The 23,115-nt window shown below is 39.6% G+C and overlaps 1 protein-coding gene across 1 annotated transcript in view; it reads right to left on the bottom strand.

Moving 5' to 3' along the window:
• MARCHF11 (membrane associated ring-CH-type finger 11) overlaps window positions 1-23,115 on the bottom strand; it is a 125,380-nt gene that overhangs the window by 13,355 nt on the left and 88,910 nt on the right. Inside the window, exon 6 of the mRNA XM_077771982.1 lies at window positions 10,591-10,783. Coding sequence (XP_077628108.1) covers window positions 10,591-10,783 — 193 coding nt within the window. The remainder of the gene's footprint in view (window positions 1-10,590; window positions 10,784-23,115) is intronic.

The raw sequence follows: 23,115 nt of genomic DNA, 5'->3' as shown, positions 1-23,115 counted from the left end.
AGTCACAGGCAGCAGGCCAGCCTCCAGGGATTCCCTGAGCTTTCACGGTTCGGTCCCAAATCCATGCTCCACCCACAGGGTCCCTCTAGATGATCAAACCTTATGTCCTCACTGCTAATCCCCAGCAAGCATCTTTTGCTCTTGTTATACCAAATTACATAGGAGTCTTCAAAAATACATGTTTTCATGTATTGACAGGTTCAGGCAGCTGCCTCTCTCTGGCCCCCTTCATACTCTTCTTTAAAATTTAACTCAAGGTTTCTTCCTCCCCAAAGACTGTGCTGCCTCTAAGTGCGGTTAACCAACCTTCTCCCACCTACTTTCACATACGTTTGTCTCCTGGCACTTTTCATGTTGCATTTTAATTGCTTAGTCCCCTGGCCCTCTCCAGCCTCTGGAGAGCAGGGAGCATGTTATATTCCAGGCTACACAAACCTCTTCTGGAAAGGACCAGACAGTAAATATTTTAGGCTACGTGAACATTATGGTCTCTCAATGACAAAGATGTAACTACTCATCGATAGCACCTAAATGAATGGATATGTCTGCATTCCAATAAAGCTTGATTTATGGCCACTGGAATTTATCTTTGATCTAAGTTTCATTTGCCACAAAATAATCACCTTCTCTAAATATTTCTTAAATCATTTCAAAATGTGAAAACCATTCTTAGAACAGCCATTTGGGCTGTTCAAAAACAGGCAGCAAACTCCTACTATTAATATCTCTATCCTGCACTCCAGGCTTATAACTACACAGCCAACACTCAGCAAATGGTGAGCCAAACACTCACCAACACATCAGCTCAATTGATGACTGGTACTCATTTGGCTAAATGGCCTCCAGTTGAGAGAGATGGCTGAAAGGGTTGCATTTTCTCTGGAGGAAATAGAAGTCAACAATATCAGCATATTTGGTCTGTTGCTCTGCTAACTATGTCAATGTTTTCCCCCAGAGAGCTTGAACTTTACTAGTTCAAAGCACAGGAAGGCAAGGGGTTGTGTTTTCTCCTCCAGAGGAAGTCTAAAGAGTTAATTCGCTTTGAGAGTCCATTTCAGGCACAGCATTGAAGGGCTAGTAGCAAAAAACAAGTTCCCCTCTATTTTATTTCCTGGGGTTTTAAAGGCAGCAATATCTCTGATAACCAACTATGATAATAATCTTTAGAGAAATTGGTAAACATTAGTATGATTTAGGCGTAGAAAAGCCTTTAATTTGTACCTTCAGAGTAAAGTGGTAATAATGACATGCTTTTCGAAGCATGTAAAAGATAAAGATTTGGTTTTCCTCTAACAATTTTGAATTACAAAGCACCACTCTGCCTCTCCCTCTGAGGGGCCTGACCTCAGAAGTCAGAAAGTAAAGGATCAGACAGGAAACTGGGCTGGTGTGGGAGGATGGACTCCTGCTTTAGACTCTTTGTAAATGAAGTTGGGGCATTTCCTGGGGGCATGATGGCTGCTAAGACATTCTGTGCTCAGGAAATAATGATCGATACTTGTAAAGGAATTCTACCCTATTTAAGAAATGATTCCAGAGGCGCCTGGGTATATCAGACGGTTGAGCGTCCTACTTCGGCTCAGGTCATGATCTCACGGTTTGTGAGTTTAAGCCCCACCTAGGGTTCTGTGTTGACAGCTCAGACCCTGCTTTGGATTCTCTGTCTCCCTCTCTCTCTGCCCCTTCCCCCGCTTAAATAAATAAACATTAAAAAAAAAAGAAATGATTACAATCAAGCTAGCAGAACACGCAAATCTGGTACCGGTCATGGCTGCAGCAGCAGTAACAGACCCGGGAGCCTGGCCGACCTCAGAACCCAGCCCTCTGCCTGGAAGGAAATTTGAAGGGAAACCCAGAGGGGCTCTGGGCCAAGTTTCATAAGTAGCCAGATTGAGGCACTGGAAGGATACAGACCCCCAGTCAAATTACAGATCAGGAAATGGAAGTATGTCTTGAGAGGTGGCTGATAGTCTTTTTCCGTCTGGAGGGAAAATTGTGATGTGAAGATTAAAAAAGGAAGTACTGGGCTAGTCAACTTTTGTAGTTATTCTGCCAAACAGTGTTTAAGTTGAGCTGCTTTTTTTTTTCACATGCCTTATGACTCACGCAGATGCTTCCACATTAGTGCTTCCTAGGAAACTCTGGGAGAGGAAAGCAGTGCTGCCTCCTACACTCTGCCTTCCGCAGCCCAAAGCTCCGTCCCTGGCTCTGAAACAGCCTCTGCAGCCCCACTTCCTGGCAGAATGCGGACCTACTGACTGTTCAAAGCTCTGTTCTCTGGAATGATTCCAGTAGCTCAGATCCCAGACTCGGTGGTGGTGGTGGTGGTGGTGGCAGGGCTGTAGTGCCATGAAAGGCTGGATGCGGGCTCCCAGTGTTTTGTGATTTTAAAAAATCGGCATACATTTGGAGTCTTATGACCGAACTTGCTCACAATTTTGAATGGGGTGGAGCTGCCCTGCTGGGGTGGCCCTGAGAAGAGGTGAGGGGCTTGTGGGTGGCTGACAGCTATTGTCCCCGCTTCTTGTACAGGAAGCCCACCCAGATCACACTGGGTTCTGTGATCCTGGCTCTCCTGCTTTACCAGGCATCCTCTACCCCTCTGCTCAGGACAGAACCTACACGGCCCTGAAGAGTGTGGTGACCATGACTATCCTCTAGGTAACTTTCCATTTCTCACTGGAAACTATTTGATAGATTTTATATTTATCCATCAATATTTTTTCTCTCTACAATGACCCAAGGGCTGCACATTTTACAAACTTTGCCCAGATCTCTCTTTGAAACACACTCATCTATATGGTTGATGACTCTGCGTGACAATCTAAGAAGTGAAGGCTCTCCCATGGTCTCCTACAAACTCATTTTTTTTCCTGCTCTGAATTATGGCATATTCCAACTTCCAATGCTAATTCCTTTCAAACTCTTTAAGTAAATATGTTGTTTTTCACCTAAAATGCTTTAGGAAATAGTGTCAAACTTCTGAATCATGCTGTGAAGTGCCAGAGAGCATGGAAAATTTTAAACAAGAGATAGTCCAACATTCATTTATATTTTGCTTGGAATGCATTAGAATTCTTTTTCCTTAGTTGATTTACTTTCTTAATCACGCTTTACTTATACTAATTGGTTTATATTTGTTGAAAACAAGCCACAGGAAGAAAGAAAACCTAAAAGCATCCCTTTAGAAAAGAAACAACCCTAGCATGACATAGAAGACTGGTGGGGCATCTGGGTGTCTCAGTCAGTTAAGCATCCGACTTCAGCTCAGGTCAGGATCTCTCAGTCCATGAGTTCGAGCCCTGCGTCGGGCTCTGTGCTGACAGCCCAGAGACTGGGGCCCGATTCAGATTCTTTGCCTCCCTCTCTCTCATCTGCCCCTCCCCCACAGGTGTTCTGTCTCTCTCAAAAATAAATAAACATTAAAAAATTTTTTTCAAATAGATGGCTCTCCATCCTTAATGGGGAGAACTCATTTGTGATAACCAGGAGTTTGATTATCCTGAAATTCTTGGTCAAACGTCTTTACTTTTCCTCATACAATATTACAGAGTTAGAAAATGTACATTTTAAATTTCAAGTCAATAAAAAGTTCAATCATGTGTTAGTTTTAGCTGCTCTGTCTGGGAAAACAATTGCACAATGAAGCAGTATTGAAAGCAAGAGAGAAATGTTACCTTGGTTTTTAAAAATATAAGCATGTGTCTCTAATATAATCAAAGACCATAAAAATATGTAGTATTTATTTACTTGACATTCTACAATGAAATATGAATATAGCACCAACTGGTAACTCTACATAGTTTTCTTGTGTGTGCCCAAGAAGCTTTAACTAGACAGATCACCTACTATAAAAAACAGATTTTTTAAAAGGGCTGTAACAATAACTACAAGAATTCATATGTATTTTTAAAACAATTAACTAGGTTTAAAATAGAGGAAAATAAAACCTTACACCGGAGAGTATGAAATTTCTGCAGAAGGAGCATTTATTTTCAACACTGACTATAACTGGTAGATTAAGGAGCAGATATTTTGATCTGATCCTTGTTCAAGTATATAGCAGGTTCTTTTTAAAAATGGCCTCATCTCTGCAGTTTTCAAAAGCAGGACAACAAAAGCTACCATACTATACATTATTTCATTATTTCAAAGAGCCCTGGGGAATTTTTAGTTCCTGGTGGGTACAAGTGTGTTTCCTCCACTCTGTATGTCTGTGCTTTAATTTGAGAAATAGAATAATATGGAGAACAAGCAATAACAGAGTCAGTACTTTAGCCACAACCCAAGTGACAGAGGGAAGCAATTTTCCTTCAATCAATTTCTGGGAGCACTTTCTGCATGAAAAAAAGAGACAGACTGAGAAGTGAAACTCCTTGAGTGGTAATGGTATAATGGATAGAAGAAACTGTTCTCGGGTTCCTTACATGTGCGGAGGAAGGTGGGGGTTTTTGAGAGGTAGCGATCTTTGACCTCGATCCCATCTTCTGATTTCATTTTTAGAAAGAAGAGGTGGGGTATTTAGAGGGCAGAGCTAGTCTGTGTCCCTGCCCCCCACATCCCAAAAGACGCCACGCAGGACAAGTTAAGAGCATGGCTCCGTGTGGCCATTTTTATTTTCTTAGGTAAAATTGCCCCACAAACCTAAATAGTTATAAGACAGACTTTAAGGGAAGCACTCTAATGGTACTAAATATAACTCAAAATACCAATGAAAATGTCAGAAAATGGATCTCCATTTTTGTGTGTGTGGGAAGATGGGAATTCTCATATATTTGGAGTGAGTGCAAATCGGTAAAGATGACTTTAAAAAGCCAAAATTAGAAAGCAAAAACAGGCCAGGTACTTATTACTCAACCGAGACTTTGTACTTTTTGGAATCCTGCCTTTAGAAATACCAATTGGCAGCATGGTGTCTAATGGCAAAAATTGAAAGTTACGTAAATGGCTGTACATCCATTCTAAAGGGGAAAAATCTCTAGATCATGTTTTTGAATGAAAATAACTATTTTTGAATAATATGAATAGTATGATCCCACTTATATTAAAATACCTATGTGTCCATGTACCCATATGCATATTATCCTAATGAAAAATATCTGGTGGATATACGGTGGTGAGGGAGGAGGGGGATCTTTCTGCAAAGGGAATGACATAGCAGAATGGACAGTGAGAATAAAGTCTCTTTTTAAACTTTATATATTCAAATATATAATTTATATATTTATTTATTTATAATTCAAATAAACTCAATTTATTTATAATTCAAATAAATGGGTTTATTTGAATATTTTATGCTACATGGACAATTAAGAAAAATTTTTAAAAGAACAAAGAGGGGGGCGCCTGGGTGGCTCAGTCGGTTAAGCGTTCGACTTCAGCTCAGGTCATGATCTCACAGTTCATGGGTTTGAGCCCCGATTCAGGCTCNGCTCATGCTGTCTCTCTCTCTCTCTCCTAGAAATAAATAAAAATATTTAAAAAATAAATAAATAAATAAATAAATGTTTAAAAAAATTTTAAAAAAAGAACAAAGTGATCCATGTTCTTAATTTTTAAAAAAATGTCTTATTACCTATATTTGAGAGAGAGGGAGACAGAGTGTGAGCAGGGGAGGGGCAGAGAGAGAGAGAGACAAAGAATTCAAAAGAGACTCCAAGCCGTCAGCACAGAGTCTGATACAGGGCTTGAAACCACGAACCATGAGGTCATGGCCTGAGCTGAAGTTGGATGTTTAACAGACTGAGCCACCTGGTGCCCTTAAGTTTTATAACCATAACCAGCTCTTCCATTGGTATCTCAGGGAAGATCAAAACATATTCCAGACATGGGTCTGGCACTAATTTATAGTGTTCATGAGAGTAAACATCAGCACTGCAACCTCTATTTCAGGAATCCCACTAACTGGGTTCTAGTTTTATTTTATTGCTTCGACAAGAAATTGAATTCACCTCATCAGGTTCTACCAGACACTGAAATGACTTGGTAACTACTGTCCTCACTTTTTATTTTTTTTTAATGTTTATTTCTAGGAGAGAGAGACAGCGTGAGCAGGGGAGGGTCAGAGAGAGGGAGTCACAGACTGAAACAGGCTCCAGGCTCTGAGCTGGCAGTCAGCACAGAGCCCGACGCAGGGCTCGAACCCACGAACCGCGAGATCATGACCTAAGCGAAAGTCGGAAAGTCGGACGCTTAACCGACTAAGCCACCCAGGCGCCCCTGTCCTCACTTTTTAGATGCAAGTTCATTGAATGACTCCCTGTCCTCATGGCTGACTCTCAGTCATTACTAAATGCGTTCCTCTCATGGAACAAGCTTCCTCTGAGTCAATCAATGGAAGCGATAGCCTTCTATTTCCTCAATGTGCAAAGTATGGAGTTAAGAACCAAATCCTGAGCCCAAAGGCTTCCACCATGCATTGGCTCTTCATTTCTGGATTTGATAGCCTTCCTTTGTCCACAGTGCAAATCTTCTGAGGAGGGAACCAACGTGAGCTTGCTTTGACTACTGTCCCTAAATTTCTCTCCCAAGCTAAAACATCTCACTGATTTAAATCCTTTATATTAGTTTTCCTGGTACACAATTATAGTTGGAATGCCAAATATTTAAATATTTAAAAGAGCTCCCCCTGTAAAAGATAAGATATCTTTTTGTACTTCGATTTCCTTAAGACACATTTCCCTTTTAGGGCTCTCTGTCTACCTGTCAACCACCACCCACTCACCTTTAATACCTTCTCTTAATCCTCTTCAACTCATTCTTACTTTCTCCATCTCTCTTGGCACTGAGCCACTTTGTTATTTAGTGAATGCAACCTGTTTATACAGGTGATGGGGATTGTGTTAATCAAACCCTTACACATTCAACTTGAATCATCCTCTAGGATGGTGCTGTCCAATATAATAGCCACCAGCCACATGTGGCTATTTATTTAAATTTAGGTTAATTTAAATACAATCGAATTTAAAATTCTATTTCTCTTTCTCATGAACCACATTTCAAGCGTTCAACAGCCAAGCGTAGCTGATGTCAGGGGTGCTGGGTAACGATACACATCTTTGTCATTGCAGTGAGTCTACTGGACAGCCGAATCCAGGCATTTCAGTGAGCACCTAGACCCCAGAGGGAATTCAAAACTTTAACAGCAAGAAAAAACTAAAGCAAAAAATTTGTTAATTAATCATGAATAAAAGCAAAAGCCAAACCCACTATGTGTAGTAAACGAATTTCCCTGAGTAAATACCTTTTCTACAAATCTTTACATTTCTATTTAACAATCCCATAATAATTTCTTCCTAAGCACTACAAACACTGGCCGGGTTATAACGTTTGTTGATTCAGGAATAATCTTCTATGGATTTTCCGAATTATGTTTTAAACAGAACATATTTGAAGCTGCCAGTCTGTTCCTTCTCATTGAGGGATAAACAAGCTTGAAAAGCTCGGGCAAACAAGAATGTGGGAACGTTCCCAAGTACTTTAACACCCCCTGAAAGGGGAGCCAATCTCACATCCTCCAACAGCGGCAAGGGGTCATCTCCCCACTTGCCGAGCATGGATTCATCCAACAGTCTGCCTGGTCATCATTTCTCAGTGAAATCTGCCTACAGCCACCCCCTCCTCGCATATAACATCCCAGCAGTCATGTCTCCCTGTTTTGTCCACCTCCCGTGCGAACTTCCAGGATCGTGCACACCCCACTGGATTCCAATTGCCTACTGACATGCGTGTCCTCCTGGTGTGGCTTGGAGCTCATTGGGGGCAGAAAAGTGACCAACTCTGATTTGCATCCCCAGCCCCTAGCATTGTGTCTGACACAAAGAAAGTTCTCAATAAATATTTATTGAACTGACCTAGGCAAACTGGACTCAACATGTGAACGTGCCTTCACCCTAACTCAGACTCTAAGTCCTACAGTCAGGGGTATTGGAGGCATAATCAATGTAATCTACTTTGTTACTGTCTACATATGATTAAGAGACATTTGAATTAATTTTTCATGTCAGCAGAGCTATTCCCGGCTATGATCCAGTTGGCTATTGAGAGCCTACGAGTGTATTTGCTAACTTGGCTATAGTCATTTCCCAATTTCTTGAGGAAAAAAAATAAGATACTCTCTGAAAATGAACAATGTTCTTCAATCTGAATTCTTTGACATTTTTCAAAAAAATACAAATAAATCCTGCAAGGATGAGGTTTGGATCTAATGAGTCAAAATATAACGACAGGTATTGTCATTATTTAAAACTTCAATAAAAATGCACTCTCCAAAGTGTAAGCCAGGAAACTGCCGATTGGTTTCTGTTCCTAAGAAACTTGACTTCATAAAAACAAGCAAATACCCAGATTTCAAAAGGGAAGCCAAAATATGTCCATATTCTGCCAAAAATGGTTAGTCCATATGCTTATGCTTTTAAAACCAAAATTTAATAATTTTGACTAAAAGACTGGCATTAGCAATCAAAATTTAAGATAAGGAAACTTAACACTAAAAGCAAGCTTTGGAAACCAGGATAATGAGGGTGCATGATTCAGTAGGTTAAGCATCCTACTTCAGCTCAGGACATGATCTCACGGTTTGTGGGTTCGAGCCCTGCGTCGGGCTCTGTGCTGACAGCTTGGAACCTGGAGCTTGCTTCAGATTCTGTATCTCCCTCTCTCTCCCTTTGCTCTCCCCAGCTTATGCTCAGTTTCTGTCTCTCAAAAGTAAACAAACATAAAAAAAAAAAAGAAGAAAAGAAAACCAGGATAATGATTTCCGAACCAGGATGTATAAATACATGTTCCTTTTTTAGTGCCGTCATGAGATCAAAGTCAATGGGACTTTTTCCCTCCAGGTTCAACTGGAAGCCTAATGATGTCTTTGTTTTTCATCTTTCCTTTTCATATCAACGGAATACCACATTTTATAACATTTATGTTGAAAGAGAATAAATACTATCTATCTCTGAGTTTACTAAGGAATTTGTAGAACAGTTTTGTGGCGCTTCTTTATTTACAGCAATACCCTAGAGATTATATTTGTATAGAGTTAGCGTTTCCAAATGCTTACAAGTGCATTCTCACATTTAATGCAAACTGTTCATATACATGATTAGCTCCATTATTCAGGCAGCATCTGCTCAGTTTACATATTATTCATGACATTTCCCCCACCCCCACCTCCTTTTTCCCTTCCTGGCATGCAATTTGATCATTTTCGTTCCTATTAGTCTTGTACTAGTGACAAGGGAGGAAGGAAGGAAGGAAAGGAGAGGAAATTCCAGCTAATCTTATTTTAAAATGTTTAGAGTTCTTTTAGAAAAAGTGACTGCCGGTATTAAAACTACTAGTGACATTAAGGCTCTGGTGAGCACCGGAATTGATGTAAATGATTTAAGTTGTTTTAATGTTTGTGACTTATTCAAATATGTTTAATCTATAACTTTCAATTAATGACATAATGAATTATTACCATTATTTTCTTTATTCAGGCCTGTGTGCTAGGGATTACTGCTTCCCTATTATTATTATTGTTATTATTATTATTATTATTACTATTATTNTCCCCGCCGAGACCAGGGCTATAAACCGAGTCACTGGATCCCAAATTGCACCCTTCGCTGAAATCAGCACCCCCCCAGCTACAGGGAGCCTCAGAATCCCAGCGGGCTTGTGATGTGCAGGTGGCCGGTGAGGTGGGGCACCCAATCCTGAAATTTCTGATCTGGCAGATGACGTGGAGCCTGAGAATGTGCACTTCTTAAAAGGCAGTGGTAGGATCACTGTTGTGAACCATGGCCTCCTCTCTCCGCTCGTTTTACATCCCACTAAGCTGCAACCACATCAGAGCAGGGACAGTCTCCTTGAGACCGCGTGGCCCCACTACATCCCCGCCCCCTCCACTGCCAACGAGACACCATCACAGCGCCAGTGGCGCCTCACACATACCACATAAATGCTGTGTGCATTGGCTTCCACGTTCTCTTGGTATTGGGGAAACAGATCAGTCAAGAGAAACATGTAAATGTTTTTTTTGTAGGATCTGTTTCAGCTAAAATCTTTGCTCCTTTTTCTCTTCTAAGCTACTAAATTTATTAAGCGAAACAAGGAGGCAAAGGGGAGAGAGAAGAAACTGATCCCCAGGCCCCACCCCCTCCTCTGTTCCCTCGAGGCACTGGAGTCACCCAGCCATGAGGCAAGACCACCAGGTGTCTGCCTGTCCCTTCCCCAAACGCACAGACTATCACTGCCATCAGTCAATGCCTTCCCAGCATGGTGAAAGGGGGCTGGTTTGCTCTCATGCCATAGAAATAAATGACCTTATTTGCCCACCCCCAGTAATTTCCTCCACTCTTCCTTCCTTTACGTTGCAAAATAAGTCACTTCAAATGGGCATTATCCTGTTAAAATTTTTGGATGACTCAGGCAAATAGACGTTATGCTTTCTGAGGAAAGTGGCCAGACTGTGACACCCCAGAGGGTTAAGTAACTGAAGACCCAATATCACGTGAACCACAACATTCTACGTCAGATGCCATTGGTGAAAATAAAATAGCTGCAAGAAATGGATTACTGACAGTTTGTTAACGTTCAACGTCATGGTCTTACCTATGCACACTAGATCCATAAAACCATACATTCCATAGCAGATTTGAAAAAGGATGTCCTTCCTCTGCCACACTGCATAGGGGCTGAAGGCTGACCAGAGGAGCCAGGTCACACTTGCTATTAAGAACAGGGATCCTAGGATTACAGCAATCATCTGAACTTTCTCAACCAGTGTTATAGAAATGCTTTGCCACTAAAAGAAAAACAGAGGCATGTAAGAAAAAGGTGCTGTGTTTAATTTAAAAAGAAAAAAAAAACACATTTTCAGCCCCATGTTTCTCTTCATAATGTTAGACGCTTTTTGATCTGATCAGCCCCCAAATGAATTTTTCCATTTCATCCTGGCTATAAAAAAAAAAAAAATAGACAAACAGATAAAGATTAATGAATTGCCTTAGCTTCATTATTTTCAGTAATTCACCGTTCTGCACATTTAATCTAGTTTTATTCCAGATAACAGTACTGAGAGTGAATGGCTGAGGAATATTTAGTATCCGGGATCACATTATTATCTTTCATGCATGCACAAAATTAAATACACTCCGAAGATATGTGTTGAAGTCGCCTCTACTTGGAAACTTATTTTGCTCTTTAACACATTTGGCTACAGCAAAAAAAGGAACTGTCTCTTGCTTTTGCAAAAAAAAATAAATAAATGTAAGAAACAAATAAGTTACATAAGAACATCAATTCAAAAGTCATTAAAGTAATACACTAGAATTATATGAGAACTATAAAACTGTACCTTATCTGTTATTGGTACACTTCATATACTCAGATATTACTGAATTTTAATTATCTAATGAGTGATCTGAGAAGCCATTTTTGTCAAGATTTTGAATTGGTAAACAAATGGAATATCTTTAAAATTCACAAACCGTGTAAGTACCACACTAGTCAATGGGGAGAATAATATGGTATCCTAAGTAACAGTATTTGTGAGGATTTTACAGTACAAATGATCAAAAGTCTTTTGAGGGTGTTATCAACTTGAAGGGATTAATTAGTCATGTTCTCCCTTTTGCATAATTGAGACAGAAACAAGACTAAGATTGCTATTATGGTTTGTCAGTAAACAATGAAACTCAAAACAACCTGCACAATTTTATTCTGTGTGAAAGAGTTCTGGCTGTTGCAACATATGGCTTGTCAGAAGAATTCCTAAACAGTTTAAATAAGCTTTAAAAACAAATGAGCTTGAACAATCGGCATCCACTGGGTGAGTCTGATATTTCCTTAAACCCTTTACTTACCTTAAGTCTGAATATGTGGGTCCCAAATGGTAAGTCTATCACCACCCATAATTCCATCTCTCCCTCATTGCTTCTGTCTCTCATCATAAATAATTTATGCATTATATTTAAATATGCATTTTGACCTTGCATATTCATGGATATTATTAAACTCCACATTTGTTAAAGATCAAATATAAAAATCCATTTGAAATACTTATTTCTCTAAGGTCATTTATTTTTCCTTTAAAAGTTTTAGAACCTAATGACAGTTTGGTGGAATTCCATAAGAAAGGTATTTCTAATGATTTTAATATGCAGGTTAGTTTAATGAAAAATGGTTTTTGTTTTACAATTCTGGATGAATAATAATTAAATTAGTGAATAGTATTTTATCATTACAAATGAATCAATTTATTTCACGCATGTATTTGAAGTTAATGTTGTTGTTGTTGTTTTACTGGCTTCCCAACATAATTTTAAACTCATTCATTTCAAACTGCCAGGCAACTAAATGTAAAACATTTTAGCAGCACCTGGGTGGCCTAGTCCATGGAGCGTCTGACTCTTGGTTTCTGCTTAGGTCATGATCTCACGATTCGTGGATGAAAGCCTCGCATAGGGCTCTGTGCTAACAACGCAGAGCCCTCTTGTGCTTTCTCTCTGTCTTTCAGAAATAAATAAACATTAATTTTTTGTTAATTTGGTGTCACCAAACAAGCGTGAATTTGTTGTTTTTGTTTAGTTTTGGTGCTCATTAAAATTTTGCATTAAATACAACAGAGGAAACTATATAGAACAGACTTTCAGCTACTACCCAGCCCAGATGGCTGCTATCACGTCTCCATGCATTATGTTACTCTTTATCAGTTTATTAATCATGTCAGATAGATGAGAACAAAGCGTGCTTTTAAATCCATGAGGTGAAGGTACACAGTGGTGTGTGTGTATGTGTCTGTGTGTGTGTGTGTGTGTGTGTGCTTTTCATATGGTGAGCAATATGTTTCAAAATACATAAGCCAGAATCACAGGAGTCTTGGGTAAGCAGAGGTAAGTAAGAAGGATTTATCAAAAGTGGTCTTTACTACCACGAGAGACTCTTGAATACTGAGAACAAACTGAGGACTGATGGGTGGGGGAGGGGAGGAGGGAGAGGGGCATGGAGGAGGGCACTTGTGGGGATGAGCACTAGGTGTTATATGGAAACCAACTTGACAATAAACTATTTGTAAAAAAAAAAAAAAAAAAGTGGTCTTTACTGATACCTACTTTTCTTTTCCAGTAATCTTTTATGTTCCAGATTCATTCTGTAATTTTAGTGGTGTTAAAGGTAAACAGCTCAATATTGTACAATTAATTATATTTAGCTTCATTTAGGCTTAGTAATTAATTGATCCAAGACTGCCTGCATGCCAATTAGCAAAACATGGCAGTCACAGGCATGTGTGGTGAGGTCCTACTAACAACTTGGATTTTGGTGAACTGGTCAGGATGGGTGGATGAAGCTGAGGAGTTTCCTTGGACAGAGGAAATTATGGTGGCTCACATCTGAGAGTCAGCGTGACTGAGAGGCCACTCTGGGTTGGGCATCTTTGGGCAGCTTTTTTTTTTTAAGTAAACTTCACACCCAGCACAGAGCCCAATGCAGGGCTTCCGAGAACAAGACCTGAGCTGAGATCAAGAGTCAGACACCTAACTGAGCCACCCAGGATCCCTGCGTTGGAAATCTGTTGATGTATGAGGCTTAACCGTTCCCTAGAAGGGAAGGAGAATGAGTGAATCAACAGACTTCCCGGGAATAAGAATCATTGATGTTGCACACTTGTTTGGTTGACACCAAATTTAAAATGGGTTAAAATTCAAATACGAGACAGTTTAAAAGTAATGTGTTTAAAATTATGTCCAGAAAGCTAGGGAAAAAAGAGAATAATGCTCAGTTCTCATGCACTGAGATGCTTATTTATTATTATGGGAGAAATCCTTTTGTGCTGTGGAGATAAGAAATAAGATAAGAAATAATGTTGAGATTTTCAACGCTTATTTTTAAAGAAAGATAAACTGTTCAGACTCTGTAATAGGCTTCCCGAAATTTTTGGTTTTATATCAGTCCGCTAATAATGCAAATATGCCAAAGAGTCTGAAAGGGCATCAGTGTACACTTATATACTGCTGAACCTTAAAATTAGCACCATTTCACGGACTAGCTAATATTAGAGGGCAAGCCATTATTGAAACCAAAATCATTACACTGATTATGAACATAGGGATTTTCCCTTTGAACGCTGATATCATCTTGGTAATTTCTTTGCCCATTATATAAGGCTCTTGTTGTTACCATTACGCAAAAAGTGGGATTGTTCACATTCTTACCCTAGGAAAAATAACACTGCTTCCCACCATTAGGCAACACCCACCTGGTGTCTTTGCACTGGAAGGCACACGTTATCTAACGGGCTTAGCCTCAAGAAGCTGTGTTAATGGACCATTAGCTTAGACAATAAAAATAGAGGATGGGTCTCTTGAGGCTGTCCCAGTGGTATCCAAGGCCTGACTTTCAGTCTGTAAAATATTTCTGAATCTTGAACAGAATTTGTCAACTGCTGAACATCTTTTCACCTCTAAAACTTAATATGGATGGATGGATGGATGGATGGATGGGTGTATGTGTTTATGCATGTTTAGTTAAATTTCTTCCCAAGTTTGGAAAGGTAAGTACTGTCACAATGAGCAGATTGACTCTAAAGAATTGCTGTGATTTATTTCTTTCCATAATACTTGAATATGTTTGACTTTTATCTTCCTGAAAAGATGCTCACTTCTACACTATTGGATGTATTACTTCTAGTAAGAGTGGGACCAAGTAGCTCCTCTTTTGAAAGTTCACCCTCATTCAGTGTACTAGAAGTAACTTAATAATCATAGTCTATGGTTATATGTAAGGCCAATACGTCCCAGGCACTTTTCTAAGATGTTATGCATAGTAATTGAATCCCCATAACTACCCTTGGAGGAAGGTACTATTATTATCTCCACTTTAAAGATAAGGAACCTGAGGCAGAGAGAAGTCAAACAGCTCTCCCAAGGTTACACACCTATTAAGGACTAAGGCTGCCATATAAACCCAGGCAGTCTGGCTCCTAGGTTCATGCTCTTATACAGCTGACCCATGAACTACCCAGGGGTTAGGGGCAGCAACCCCCTCCCCAGCCGAAAATTCATATATAACTTCTGAATTCCCTCTGAACTTAACTACTAATAGCCCACTGTTGATAGGAAACCTTAGCAATGACATAAACAGTCCACTGACTCATACTTTGTGATTTACATGCTGCATTCTTACAACAAAGTGAGCTAGAGGGAAAAAAATTAAGAAAATCATAAGGAAGAGAAAATAATACATTTACAGTCATATACTGCATTTACAGCTCCCCTCCCCCCCAATCCATGTATAAGTGGACTCACGCAGTTCCAACCTGTGTTGGCCAAGGGTCACCTGTACTATATAATAATTCTACTACGCTTGGATGACAGTTAACTGCACACACCCTGTTTTTGCAGCAACACCACACTTTTCCTGGTAACAGCTTCAAGTCTGTCTTCTCTGGTCTCCTGAAACAGCTCTCCAGTGGGACCACTAGCCGTGAGTCATTCCCTGGACCACCGTGGCACGCCCAAGTCTACATTCCTAATGAAAGGAGTCCCAAGAAGGAAGGCTATGTATATGGCTCAGCACATATTCCAAGTCCCTGGCATATAATTGTTGCAGGAAGGATGAGAGGAAGAGATAGAGGGATATGAGGAGGAAGAGAGGGAAGGAAGGGGGAAAGAAGGAATTGAGGAGGAAGGAAAGGAAGAAGGGAAGGAGAAGAGGAGGAAGGGAAAATGGAGGGGAGAAGAAAGAAGGAGGGATGTGTACGCTCCTTAATTCTGGTTAATCTCCCTGCCTGTGTTATACCAAATGCCATGTACTTACTTCTTATTTTGGCCCCTCTCTGCCTTTGAGCACGTTCCTTTCCCAGCATGCCATACCTTCTCCCTTTTCTCATGGGCTGAAATCTCTCACCCATCTGTAACTGGTTTTAATGCCAGCTCTTCTAAAAACCCACCCCCACCTCTCCTCGTGCAGAATCCCTTTGTGTGGACCCCATAATCCACTGTTTCTACTTCTGTTTAGTGCAGATTTATCTCTTGGATCCCAGGTGATTATCTCCCCATTGTACACAGACTACAAGTTTCATGAAGGCAGAGACTGCATCTCATCCCCCCTTAAATTCACCGAACAGCTGTACACACCCAGGAAATGCTTCACTACGTGATATCCTGACTTCAGGTCCCAGCACCCATCTCACCGCCACAATGACATTCTCTGCACATCCATTCCACTCTTGCTAAAGTTCCAGCTCTGGCCAAGCCACCAGTGAGTAGAGGAGTGAGAATTTCAACTGTGATCTGTTTCCAAAGCCCAAGTTCTTTCTAAAATGCCCTGCTCTCCACCTGCATAAACCAACACACCCTACACCCAAAAGTGGAAACAAACTGGACACAATCACACGTCTCTAAAGGGCGGTTGTACAGTTAGGGAAAAATCAACATATGCAAAAATAAGTTCAGCACAGCAGAGTGACAATGAAATACGACTGACCACTTTCTAAACTGTAACTCGAGTTTACAGATTCTCGGGTACTTCTTGAGTCTGAAATTTGCAGTTTGGTAAATGAATACTAACATAAAGAAGACAACCTCAAGGAGATGTATCTCTTTTACTTGAATGAAGTTTGAAAGGAAATTAATAAGTTCACACTAGAAATTATTTAATATTCTCATGATGCACAGCTGTTGAGAAATGCTCCAAGAAAGGTCCAACAGTCCCAAAAAGACACAGACAACGTACATGGCCCAGAACTGGGCCTGTGTGAAGGTCCATGTCTGTGTGTCATTCTTCCCAGAAAATTAAATAATGACCCCAATAATACCACAGACTGCTGTGAAACTATGGCAAAATAGTTGCCTTTCCCAATGAAATCTAACTAATTAGCACAGGTTTATAACTTCCTTCAGAGAAAAAAAGGATGAAAGAGAAAGCAAGGAATTTTCTTTAAAGAAGTCACAGGAGCCCAAGCCAAGGTAAGACCAAGTTGTCTCCTCATATCAGTCACTTCCAGCCAGTAAGGCAAGAAACTGGAGAAAGGCATATACTCCATCAGGCCTCCAGGAAGCTGCTAAGAAAGATGTATCTGTCACTCCGTTGTCTGAAATAGTTAATGTACCTTCTCAATTTAGAACCCAATTTCCTCCCCGAAAATAACACATGCTCAGAGGGAATGAAATTCAACTCAAAGAAAGTAGATTCGTTCAGTGTGCATTAAACCCTTCATTCTAAAACTGTTTCACCTTTGTTTTTAAAAGGCAGGCCAGATATTAGTCATAAGCTAATAGATTTGCCGTATGTTGATTTATAGCATGCAGTATGACGGGTGGGATTACTTACCAGTGTCACAGGAGAGAGCACCCGCTCTTAAGAAAGGTCCTCTTCAGAAAAATGAATTTAGCTAAAACCTATTTTCAATCATCTCTAGATGGTGTTTAAATTGAACCACTAAAAGTTGGGATTTGAAATGCTGGCAGAAAACATCACTATGTGTAATCAGTCTGACATGCAGATATAACATTCAGTTAATTATATGCTCATTCTTTGTAGAGTTGTATTTATAAGCTGCATATTAAGCATGATTTCACACTTTGGTGTGGGTCTTCTCTGCTAGAAAAGCATCCTCATAAGCTTATCAGAGCTGAAATGAAAATCAGACAAGAAAGAATTTGCTTCGCCTGAGAAAGGTGAAAAATCGTGTTATTGAGAAAGGTGAAATCTAAACAACTTAGAGAAAATAAATAAGAAAGCACAGAACTGTTTCTTTCAAATAATTAATTAAAACTGACAAAACTCTAGCAGGACTAATTAAGAAATAAAATTGGGAATATAACATGACCAATCCTACAGATTAAAAGAGTAATAACAGCATATTATAAACAGCCTTATGCCAATTAGTTCAATAATAGAGATGAAATAGGTAAGTTATTTGAAAACCATAACTTCTCAAATTGACTCAAGAAGAAATAGAATGTATGAATAACCCTTTACAAAATAATCAAACTTATAATTAAAAGCCTTCCACAAACAAATGAACAAACACCTCAAGGACCAGATGGTTTTACTCGGGAATTTTATCAAACATTTAGAAAAAAATAATATCAAAGGTACATATATTCTATCAGACAATAAAAGAAAACAGAACACGTCCTAAGTTATTTTATGAGATCATGCAAAACCTTAATACCAAAACCCCATGAAGAAAAAAAAAATAGATATATATATATATAAATTCCAGACTAGTATTCCCTATAAGCATAAATTAAAACATAATCCTCTACAAAATACTAGCAAATCCAGCAGTAGATAAAAAGAATAATGCATCATGAGTGAGTGGGTTTTATCCTAGGGATGAGAGAGTGATATAACAAAATGTCAATCAATGTAATGAACAATATTAACAACTAACAAAAAAAAAAGAAAGCAAACAAAGAAAAAAAGGAAAAGATCTTTCCAAGATGCATAAAATTATATGACAAACACCCACTCATGATGAAAACTAGGAACAGAAAGAAAATCGAACCTGTAAAGGGCATGGACAAGACTTAAATCTAGGATCATACTTAATGGTGTAGGAAAAGAAAAAATGATTTACCCCTCTAAGAGCAGGAACTGGGGAGAGATGTCCACCCTTATTACTCCTATTCACTAGTGAACTAGAAGTTCTCATCAATGGAATAAGTCCAACAAAAAAGGTATAAAGATTGTAAAGGAAGAAATATAAAAACGTTTCTATTTGTAGATGACATGATGATCTATGTAGAAAATCCTAAAAATTCTATAAGAAAACCTAAAAGAATTAGGAAGTTAGTTTAGCAAAGCCTCAAAATACAAGGTCAATAAACAAAGATCAATTGTATTAAATACCAACAGCAAAAAGTTGGAAGATAAAATGACAACAAACAGTGCTACACTAAAAATACCATAAATCATAAGTTACTTAAGACTAAAATTTTAAAAAGATAACCTATAAGTCACTGCTAAAATAAATTAAGGTGGACTTAAAGAAATGGCTTTTATGAAGACTCAATATTGGTCAGATAATTTTTTATTCTCCCTAAATTTAGGTTCTACGGTGAAAATGGAAGAAAAATGGTATCCAAAAAACAAGTTTCTTGTTATTGTTTACTTGTCATAAAAGTGTCTTGTTTATTGTTTATAAAAAGAAGCCACTGATTTAGAATTTAAAATAATCACCACTCAGTTAATGTTATCAATCTACTTTCCTTTAATGTTTTTTTTTAAAATTCATTTCTGAGAGAGAGAGAGGGGGGGGAGGGTCAGAGAGAGAGGGAGACACAGAATCTGAAGACAGGCTCCAGGCTCTGAGCTGTCAGCACAGAGCCTAACACGGGGCTCAAACCCACGAACTATGAGATCATGACTGGAGCCAAAGTCGAGCACTTAACCAACTGATCCACCCAGGCGCCCCTGTTACCAATCTACTTTTAACTCCCAGTGATTAAAAAAGAAAAACAAATCTCCAAATCACTGGTTGCAATTTCCACAAGAATTTGGCAGAAAACTCTGGACTCACTTTCTTGTAGGGGATAGTCTTTACTATCACTCACAGAGCTGGTAGTAATGCATATTCTACAAGGTGCAGTGTCTTGGCCACAGAGCATCATTTCGTTTAATTAAAATGCTTGGACATACATCATGCAACCAACAGGAAAGCAGAGAAGTAGATGGGTGGGTCTTCCTGGGTACTAGGGCATGTTGTGAGGGTTTCATGTTACTGTATAGGACTCAGACCACCAATGAAAGTTGTTTCTTCCAGAAACCTGGAAATCCCGAGGTTTGACAAGCTGTGTACCAGGATTACAGAGATGCACTCAATGCGGTTTGAGCACACTTCAAGGTGAGGGCCACCATGGGGGTTCCTGGGATGGAGTGTCAAAGACTATATGCCTAGGTCCTAAGATGAAATGAAGAAGGAGAGAAATTTTATTCCTCCAAAGAAAGTCCCTGGGAGAAGATCGCCTTTAAGACTTCCCAGATTTCCTCACAGCAATTGGGCTCCATTGTGCTAGACATATGAATAGGCAAGGCTGAGCTTTGACTTCAGTGCGAGGAGAATAAAGTCCTGGATGAACTGGGACAAGATGAACCTGGTCCAAGGCCAAGTGCCAACTTCCTTAAAAGAGTTAGTCTTAGGAACTAGATTTTGCTCCCATATGAATTAAAAGGGGCCACAGATCCAGAGCTAGGTAGGCCAAAGTGACCAGAGAGCCTGTGACGTCTGACAATTTAGTTCCAGGGGGAAGGAAATGAATCTAAAGTAAAAGTTTGGTTACTAAGTGAGAAGCAAAACTAGCAGAGGCCAAAGGTGTGGAGTGGGGAGGGATGCTACATGAGAGGGGCATCTGTATGTGGCCAGAGACCAGGATATTAACTACATGAGTGAGGTGTGCCTTCTAAAGAAACATGTGTTCATAAAAACCCTTGTGTTGGGGCGCCTGGGTGGCTTAGTCGNAAAAACAAAAAACCCTTGTGTTAAAAGCTGTCCTTTATCTCAATGCCAAATCTTTGGAATAGGACACTAAGTCCTGAAGAATAGCCTATCTCCAGACTCACAAGACAATGGTAGATCAAAGCAGTAGAAGGCGTGAAAAGTTTTCCTATAGGAGCTAAGTATCCTTATTTAGAAGGTTTAGTCTAAGAAAAATCTCTCAAATGACTGTTAACAGAAGGAACAATTTTTGAACTAACAAGCATTAATTTAGCAGCTATAGGGCAGAGTGTACATGAGAAATGCCAGATTCTAGATCTCACTTAAGAAAAAGCATATTGAGTCTCCCCTTTTTTACCTCTTAATTCTTCCAGAACTATTCACTATTTCATCTCTCTGTGTTAACTTTTGTTCAATTGTTTTGTCTGTTATAGATTTTCATAACTGTCAAAGCCTTATTAATCCACACTTAACAGTCCAAAAGTTAAGATAAAAATATATGTTAGCTCTTCAGTGTTCAAGAGCTTACATTGCCTTTCTCCTCTCTGTATTAATATTTTCTGTAGCAAAAGCAAGTGCTATCCATTATTTCAAATCAGGGAAATCTTCCAAGTGCCAACGGCCTAAAAGAGTTAGTCTTAGTAACTAGATTTTGCTCCCATATGAATTAAAAGTGTGTCTGTATATAATGCATTTTTAGTTCATTACTCTTCTCACTATTTGATATTAATTATGTTTAAATACAGGTTGCCCAGGATATTTCTATCTAAGTAATTAGTAGGTGATCATAGCCATATTTACGTGTTATCTCCACAAACAGTTGAACGCTACCTTTGCTAAAGCTTATTTAAATTTTCAATGGGTTGTTGCTGTGTTCAATCTTGATTTTGAAACAGAATTTTCATGGAAAGCAACTATCTTTCCTCACCCAAACACTGTATCTTCTGGTGGTCAGAAAAGCACCCTTGGTAATTAGGGAGCATAGCATGAGGTGTATCATCTTTTCTGTGGAATTTATGCAGTACCTTTACAAAGTGGCTTTCTCTGGGCTATCGAGAAGCAGCATAATGTGCTAGGGCAAACAGAGAGCCGTGAATTGGCTCTACTAACAAGCAAATTATTCTTATAAGGACCTCAGGGTTCTTCTCTACAACATGACATTTGACATGGGAGCTCAGAATAATGGTGTACTGACACCTCCATGCTTTGTTTTCCATCCTTAATTGAGCTCCTGGGACTGAACCAGCGGCTGGAACACCACGAAGTGGCAGAGTCAGTAACAGGGAGGACACAGCCCATCACACTAAGCACTGAACGCGCAGTGTCTACCACAGGGAACTGAGCTTTGCCTCAGTTCTTGGTAGGGAAGTCTCACCATGAGATGACACCACCGACATAAAGGTGTGTGCAGAGCTGCACCCCCTTTACATTTCTGGTGTGTATAAATGTAACCCTTCAACATATACTCACCAGATGCCTGGTACATGGTAGACCCTACAGGAGTTAGTACACTGAGGAAAAATCCTGTTCTTATGAGAAATACTATCTAAGCATTAAAGAGAAGCACAAAGGACAAAAAAGGTGAGCTGAGTTTGAAAACATGAGTAAGAAGAAGAATCAGCTCAGTGGAGAGAATGCTGAACACTTGAGGAGAGATCAGAGAGGCAGACAAGAATAAGCATGTGCAGAAGAGCTGGGAAGTAGTGAGGTTTTTATTGTTGCTGGAGAGGAGAATCCATGTAGGCAAGTGGTGTGGGAACCAGCTCATGAGGGCCTTCCAGAACTGGCTATGGAGTTTGCACTTTATCCTAAAAGGCAATGGCTATTAGATAATCACAAGGAAGAACCACGTCTTGTGACAAGATGTCTCTGAGAGGTTTACCTGCCTAGTTCTACTCTTGCTTCTGGTGTTTCCCAAAGAGGGACGCAATACATCCCATCCCACACATCTAATGCCATGTGGCTTTGCCAATCCTCATCAAGAAGGAGCATCGATTTCTCCACTCCTTCGAGGAGCGGGTGCTTTAGCCAACAGAATATGGCAGAAGTGACCCTATATCAATTGCAAGCACAGATTTTAACTTTCTTGGCTACTTTTTTTCCTAAGAAGTGTGACTACCTCAAGACTACTATGCCGTAAGAATCTCAAGCCATGAGGAAAAGCCAAAGGGCACAGACGCATTAAGCACGTGAATGAGAAGCGATCTTGGAAGTTGCTTCTCCAGGCCCAGACCATCAGGAGACACCACAATGATCACAGACGAATCACCCCGCTGAACCCTTTCCAACTATAAAATCATGAGCAAAAGAAAATGGTTGTTTTGAACCACTAAGTATTGGGACACCTTTTTTCAATAGCAATAGACAAAGTAGAACCCATTCATTCACTGATCATTCTGTGCATTGCGGTAATTGCAGGACGAGAATTAGAAAACTAGACTCCTGGTGTTTCACCCACTCATATATCTGTCCCCAACCTCAAACCCTACTCATCTTCATTTTTGAAATGAACATTTCAATTGATCACCTGTTAGCCTTCTTTCTACTCTACAATTCCCTTAAATATGACTTTTTATTATATAACGTACCTTCCCACCCTTCCTCTTACCCTTCCATCTCCTTCTCTCCATATGCATTAGGGGTCCTGTGACAAACTGTCCTTAAAAGCATGAGAAATATTTGGGGGGAGGGGT

This window comes from Crocuta crocuta, unplaced genomic scaffold (assembly GCF_008692635.1).
Source record: "Crocuta crocuta isolate KB4526 unplaced genomic scaffold, BGI_CrCroc_1.0 scaffold51, whole genome shotgun sequence".
In the NCBI taxonomy this organism is placed as follows: domain Eukaryota; kingdom Metazoa; phylum Chordata; class Mammalia; order Carnivora; family Hyaenidae; genus Crocuta; species Crocuta crocuta.
The sequence above is the reverse complement of the archived record's forward strand: the minus strand, read 5'-3'. Positions and strand labels throughout refer to the sequence as shown.